This window comes from Portunus trituberculatus, chromosome 9 (assembly GCF_017591435.1).
Source record: "Portunus trituberculatus isolate SZX2019 chromosome 9, ASM1759143v1, whole genome shotgun sequence".
NCBI classification, from domain to species: Eukaryota; Metazoa; Arthropoda; class Malacostraca; order Decapoda; family Portunidae; genus Portunus; species Portunus trituberculatus.
In genome coordinates, this window is record NC_059263.1 from 1,985,001 (window position 1) to 1,992,500 (window position 7,500).

General features: G+C 42.0%; 1 protein-coding gene across 2 annotated transcripts in view; it reads right to left on the bottom strand.

Moving 5' to 3' along the window:
• The window catches only part of LOC123501184 (sodium/potassium-transporting ATPase subunit alpha-like), a 78,270-nt gene that overhangs the window by 42,897 nt on the left and 27,873 nt on the right, over nucleotides 1-7,500 (bottom strand). For both annotated transcript variants that reach the window (XM_045249842.1, XM_045249841.1), the window contains exon 2: nucleotides 5,182-5,208. In XM_045249842.1, the coding sequence (XP_045105777.1) occupies nucleotides 5,182-5,208 (27 nt within the window). The remainder of the gene's footprint in view (nucleotides 1-5,181; nucleotides 5,209-7,500) is intronic.

Here is a 7,500-nt window from a genome sequence, read left to right on the forward strand (position 1 = left end):
TGTGCAAATTTTTCTATTCATTTTTTCCTTTTTCCTATTTCCCACGTGATTAAATCCTTATTAGAGCGACTGTCGAGAGAGAGAGAGAGAGAGAGAGAGAGAGAGAGAGAGAGAGAGAGAGGCACTACTTATAAGACAAAACTAATAAGCAATAATCTAATTTTTTTTTTTCCCGCAGGCCTGAATAAAGAAAGACTCACTGTTTTAAACCTCGGAATATTTTGAGTGCTTTCCATAACGATCACTGTCTCTCTTTGCCTTGTACGGTGAAATTTGGGACAAGTACGAAAGAGAATGACGAATTATTGATCAGAAGACAAAAATGAATGAGAGAATGAAGAAAAAATAGATAACTCACTGTTGTTGTTTTTTTATATATATATTTTCTTTGTCTCTAAACCCTTTCAGTATTTTCTGGTTAGTATTTGGTGATTTTATACAGCTTCAGAAACTTATGGTGGTGGGGGGGATTAGAATAGTGAAGACGCTTGACACTAATCTTTTGAGTAACATATCACGTTTTCATATTCCTTCTGGTGACTATTTGGTGATTTTATACAGCTTCAGAAACTTATGTGGGGGGGAATTAGAATAGTGAAGACTTTGGTAATTAATCTTCTGACCTGAATAAACCCTTCCTAATGTCAATAAAACCGTCTAATCATCCATAAAACTCACGGTAAAAATGCGTCCCAGTACCGAAGGAGTTAAACCGGAAATTTGCAAGGACGGAAGTTAGTCAGAATGAAAATGTAATGAGGAGAATGACGAATGATTGGGAGAAGAGAGAAGGAAAAAAAATATAAAATGAAGAGAGTGACGAATAATTGACTGGGAGAAGAGAGAGAAGGAAAGAGAATGAAGGAGAGGAAGGAGAACTATGTACCTTGTTTTCTATCCTTCTCCTCTTCACTTGGGAGGAAAAAATGACGAAGAGTAGAAATGTAGAAGATTAACTTACTGTCTTTTTTTTTTTTTGTTTCCTTCTCCTCCTCTTCTTTTTCGTCCATTTTTGAAAGAATAATGCTGATTTTTTTTCTGTTTCTTTTGTGTCATCGTTGTGTTATGACTTACCTGCTAGCACATTATTACCATCACCATCATCATCACCACCATCATCACCATCATTATTATCATGAACATACTGAACCAAAAACCAAGAGAACAGTTAATCAAAGGCACCAGTCAGTCAGTCAGTCAGTCAGTCAGTTAATTTTCAGTACAACGAGAGAAAATAGAGACAGAAAGCAGTTTTTATTACAAGCGAAGGTAAAAACATCATCAACAATATCAACAACAACAACACCAACACCAACACCAACAGTAAGGTAAGGTAAGACTGTCCGGGCGCCTCTCCTGCATGAGACAGACAATAATGAGGGAGGTGTGTGTTGCGGCATCACCACCATCACCACCACCAGGCACCACCACCTGAATTTGGACCCTCTTCTACATCACCTTCTCTGCATCTATACTACTTTCAAAAGGCTCTCCTCCTATTTGATGTTACACGGGTTTTGAGGGCTGTTCTGAGGGTTCTAGAGGCAGATTAACGAGATTTCCACAGTACTAACAGGAGAAATAGTCTTGAACCCTGCTAATCATCTCTGCGGTCTTTGCAAACTGTCCCTCTGTTTGATGTTACTCGGGTTTTGGGGATGTTCTGAGGTTTCTAGTAGCAGATTAACGTGTTTTCTTTGATGTTACTCGGGTTTTGGGGATGTTCTGAGGGTTCTAGTAGCAGATTAACATGTTTTCTTCAGTCTCAATAGGAGAAACAGCCTTGAGAACTCAGACTAATCATCTATGTGGTATTTGCAAATTGTCTCTCTGTTTGATGTTAGTCGGGTTTTGAGGGATGTTCTGAGGATTCTAGTAGCAGATTAGTAATGTTTTCTTCAGTCTTAACAGGAAAAATAGTCTTGAGAACTCGGCTAATCATGTTTGTGGCCCTTTCAATTTGTCGAGGTGTGAATTCCGAAAGTACTTAAAAAAAACTCTCTCTATTTCATGTTACACGGGTTTTGAGAGGTGTTCTTACGGTTCTAGTCGCAGATTAACGTTTTCTTTAGTCTTAAGAGGAGAAACAGCCTTGAGAATCCGGCAAATCACCTCTGTGGCCTTTGCAAGTTATCGAGGCGTGGAGGCCAAACGTCTGGTAATGCGTGCGTCTTGTACTACGAGCTGTCCTCAGGCATGCATTCATCAGCACGCTTCATCTCTTGCACCCCACTCTGACGACACAAACTCTAGTGCTGAGTTATTCAGTTACGTAGATAGTTAGTGAGTTAGTGAGGTTTGTGCCATCAATAAACTGCTCTCCCTGTTTATTTACATACTTATTTACACTGTTAATTGGATAGCAAGGTTCCTACTGCGAGTAAAAGGCTGATCTACTACATACTGTTCATCTATTTGGGTAAGGTGTCTCTGCTACTAATAAATTGCCCATCCATCGTCTATTTTCTCAGTGGATTGGTTAATTATGTATATATTACTGTATCTAGTTCACTCATTAATTGGATAAGAAGGTTCCTACAATCAGTGACCTGCCTGCTCAATTCACCTTCAGATTTGTGTACAATTAGACCCTTTTATTGACCTGAGGAAAGGTTTATGGCGGTCAGAAGAATGATGGCCATACTCTTCACTATTTCATTCCTCACATATGTTTCTGAAGCGGAATAAAATCGCCAAATATTACACAGAATAAATATGGAAATGCGTCCTGGTACTGAGGGGGTTAGATAATGGCTGGCTTCTCCCTCCACTGGCTTGGTGATCCTTATATCCTCTGTATTTCACTTTCACCATCCAAGGTCAGGCATTAAAAGCTTTATATAAGATTTAAGATGGATTGTAAAGTATATTGCATTCAGATTTTCATTATCTAGAGAGAGAGAGAGAGAGAGAGAGAGAGAGAGAGAGAGAGAGAGAGAGAGAGAGAGAGAGAGATTATATAGTGAGATAAGAACAGAAGGATCAGGACGTTTAATAAGCATAGTAATCTTTTTATGAGGGTGTGTTTGCCAGAGGACCCAGCCCTCTTATGTCCCTGACCTTGTAATAATGCATGTAAGAATAGTCAAGCCAATACCTTCCTTTCAACACGCCTCAATCTACCTCCTATACTTCTCATCAAACGTCTATTTTCTCTTTTCAAACCTTTGTCACGCAGTAAATATCTCCTTAGCTCCTTCACTACCATGCCACGTTTCCATATTCATTCTGCTTACTATTTGGTGATTTTCTACAGCTTTAGAAACTTATGTGGGGGATTAAAATAGTGAAGACTGTGGCTATTAATCTTCTGACCTCTATACATTCTTCCTAATGTCAATAAAATGGTCTAATCGTGCACAAATCCTAAAAATGTATCCCAGTACTGAAAGTTTAACATCATTACGCCTCAAAGTCACCTGGAGTTACTAAATCTCACACCAGCATTAATTTTGACATGAGTTCAGGCCATAATACTTATCCTATCCATTTCTCTCCACAAACCTTATCTAGTAGCTCTGTCGTAACTACTTTTGGATTCTACGGATGATAAGATTGATTACTTTGTGAGCGGCTCCTTTACTGATAATCCTGCCCTCACCTCCCCCACTCCACGCTCCACGGCAGAGACACGTCCTTAAGGTTCACAATACGAGTACAGCAATGGAACTTTAACCCCTTCAGTACCAGGACGCGTTTCCATATTCATTCTGCTTACTATTTTGTGACTTTATACAGCTTCAAAAACTTACGTGGGGATTAAAATAGTGAAGATTCTGGCCATTAATCTTCTGACCGCCATACACTCTTCCTAATGTCAATAAAATGGTCTAATCACACCCAAAACTCAAGGTAAAAATACGTCCCAGCACTGAAGGCATTAATTTCGTAAGACATTGCATCTGTCAATCATCCCTTTAAATTTATACCACGGACACAGAGAGCAGTGGGTGAGCTGGTGTAACATTCTCATCCATAAAGATTTGTAAGAGCAAGTAGACGGAATACAGAGCAGTGGCCAGGCTCACCACAAGTCTATGCCCTATATAAAAAAAATCGCTTCTCTCTCTCACTGCGACCATTTTCAAGGACCACAGAGACGATTAACCGAGTTCTAAATAGTATTTGTCCTTTCGATAATGCAGAAAACTTGTTAACATGTCACTAGAATCACAGAAACACCTTTAAAAACCCGTGTCACTTCATCTAGACCCCTTGGAAAATCGTGAAGGTGGTGCAGCGCGGAAGGTTTCAGAATATAGGCCTAATATATATATAGTACCTTACCTTTCACCAATCATCAGGTACTCAAAACAGCGTATGCACAGTACCTGACACAGAACACGGCGTCAAATTAAAAGGGACATATTCGTCATTCGGAACAAAACACATGATTATATATACTGATGGAAATATACACCAAATACAACAACAACAACAACACAGACGGAAAATCAGTGAAAAGAGAAAGTGACGTGGATAAACCTCCAACATCTAGCCATGGTACAGAGGCGAGATGCTTGAGTCCACACGCCACTCTCTCACTCTCTCACTCAGCGGTGCAACTGTTAACTCACCCCACACATACACAAACACACAAAACACACACGTAAGGGCACAACAGGCGCTTTAAAAGGCCATGGAGGCAGGCGTGGAGAGGAGAGGGGCAGCCAACCACTGAAGGAAGAGCTGCCTGTAACATTATGTAGTATGCCAAACACAGAATACCATTAGATACACAAATAAATAAAGTGAAATAGAAAAAAAACAACAACACCATTTAGAGAAACACGGAATGGAAAAAAAAAAACAGGAAAAAACACAAGATTATAAAACCAATCAGGATGCTCAGATATGAAATTAGTGCGCCAACAACAACATCAAGTAGAACAACAACAACAACAACAACAACAAGAGCAAAAATAAAAGGACCAGGAGGGGAAGGAGGGAGGGAGAGAGAGGGGAAGGGAGGGAGGGGGGGAGGAGGATTTAAGGAAAGGGGAACTCCATGAATAGAGAAAAAGAAAAAGAGGGGAGCATGTAATATTAAAGTTTCCATGCTCCCCTCTCGTTTTCTTTTTTCCTCGGCCTTCCCCTCACATCCTCCCTCCCCGCCCCGCCCCGCCCCGCCCCGCCCCATCACCCCGCTCCGCCCCGCCCCATCACCCCGCCAAGACTCACAGTAGCGTCACCATTCTCCGCTGCCGTCTGCAAAAAATAGGAAAAAGACAGGACCGTTTAATTCTGTGACCACCAGATGACTTCACAGTGCCAATGATGACCTCTCTCTCTCTCTCTCTCTCTCTCTCTCTCTCTCTCTCTCTCTCTCTCTCTCTCATCCATAAATGCAATACCTCTTAACCGTAACGACAAATTTGTATTATAAGAGTAGGTGTATAAGCATGTATGAGAGTAAACACACACACACACACACACACACACACACACACACACACACACACACACACACACACACACACACACACACACACTGTATCAATTTAACGAGGCGATTAGATAACGAGAGAGAGAGAGAGAGAGAGAGAGAGAGAGAGAGGTACACTTTTATCTACCATCATCATAATACCTTCACCATTCTTCTTAATGGTGAAGGAAATACAAAGAGACACAACATGAACAACAATAGAAAACGTGAACAAAACTATAACACCAGGAGGAGGAGGAGGAGGAGGAGGAGGAGGAAGAGGAGGAGGAGGAGATGACCTGACCGACCTCACTTGCCCTAACTTTGTTCCTCAGGGTTCCCGCATTCTCTCTCTCTCTCTCTCTCTCTCTCTCTCTCTCTCTCTCTCTCTCTGTGTGTGTGTGTGTGTGTACCTCCAAAAATGTTGCGGCTGGTCTCTACATCCAAAACTCCTCCTCCTCCTCCTCCTCCTCCTCCTCCTCCTCCTCCTCCTCCTCCTCCTCCTCCCCCTTCCAAACAGGGCCACACCCCCTCCAGACATTGATCGCGCACCCTTCTCTCTCTCTCTCTCTCTCTCTCTCTCTCTCCTTCTTTGCCGGTTCTGTGCAGGGAAGTCTGGTAGTGGTGGTGGTGGTGGTGGTGGTGGTGGTGGTGGTGGTGGTGGTGGTGGTGGTGGTTGTGGTGGTGATGGGACATGCATACTGTTTCTTATGGTAATGTTGTTGTTGTTGTTGTTGTTGTTGTTGTTGTTGTCATGGATGGTGGTGGTGGTGTTTGTGGTTGTGTAATGTTTTTATTGTTGTTGTTGTTGTTGTTGTTGTTGTTGTTGTTTTTATTGTCATTATTTTCCAATCCTTCGCAAAAGAACAAGAAGAAAAAATGTTCACCAGCTCCTCCTCCTCCTCCTCCTCCTCCTCCTCCTCTTTCTTATCTTTTCCTCCTCCTCTTCCTCCTTCTCACCCCCTCTTCCTCCTCCTCCTCCTTTTCCTACTCCTCACCACCTCCTCCTCTTCCTACTCCCTACTCCTCCTCATCCTCCTCCTCCTCTTCCCCTCCTCCTCCTCCTCCTCCTCCTCCTCTTCCTCTTCCTTCGGTCTTTTCCTCTTTTCTTTCCTTCGTAATATATTCCTTAATTAATTTTCCCCCTTGATTTATTACACTTAATGGTGCCTTGCCTTTTCCTCCTCCTCCTCCTCCTCCTCCTCCTCCTCCTCCTCCTCCTCCTCCTCCTACACATTTACCTCCATCCCTCCCTTCCCTTCCTGCAACTTTTTTTTTTTTTATCTCTATTTCAGGCACCGATTCCTCCCTTCCTTTTCTCCTTCCCTCCTCCTCTCCTCCTCTCTTTCTCTTCCCTTCCCTTCCTCCCTTCATTCCTCTATTTATTCTATTTAAAGGGAACAACTCCTTATCGTACCTTTCCTTCCTTCCTTCCTTCCTTCCTTCCTTCTTTCAGTTTCTCTTTTTTTCATTATCTATATTTCCTTCATTCATTTCTTTCTTCCTTCATTCATTTTTTTCAATTCATATATTCTTTTATGCGTTGCTTCCATATCCTACTCCTCCTTCTCCTCTTCCTTCTTCTCTTCTTTTTCTTATTCTTTATCTTTTTTCAGTTTACCTCTCTCTCTCTCTCTCTCTCTCTCTCTCTCTCTCTCTCTCTCATCCTATTTTTTTTCTCTATTATCTTCTGCGTTGTCTTACTTTCCTTCCTTCTTTCCTTCCATCCATCCTTCCAATCATTCTCCTCCTCTGATTAAATATTCCTTCAACCAATGTCACTACTCTCTCTCTCTCTCTCTCTCTCTCTCTCTCTCTGTCATTTCGGTACTTCAGGCCCTCCTTCCGGTAAGTCGGCGGGCTCAGTGACGTCACACCTGCGTCACTGCCTCGGGATTACGTAAAGGACACCAAGAATGTAAAATGCAAGCGAACCATGTCCCTTATAGAACCGGCCTGTCTTATTCTGTCCGCCCTTTTTTTTTATTTTTTTTATTTATACCATGTAGGCTTTTCACGGGCATTTATGGGCTAAAGGGGATGTTTTTTCGGGTACCTCCTATCTCAAAGCCCAC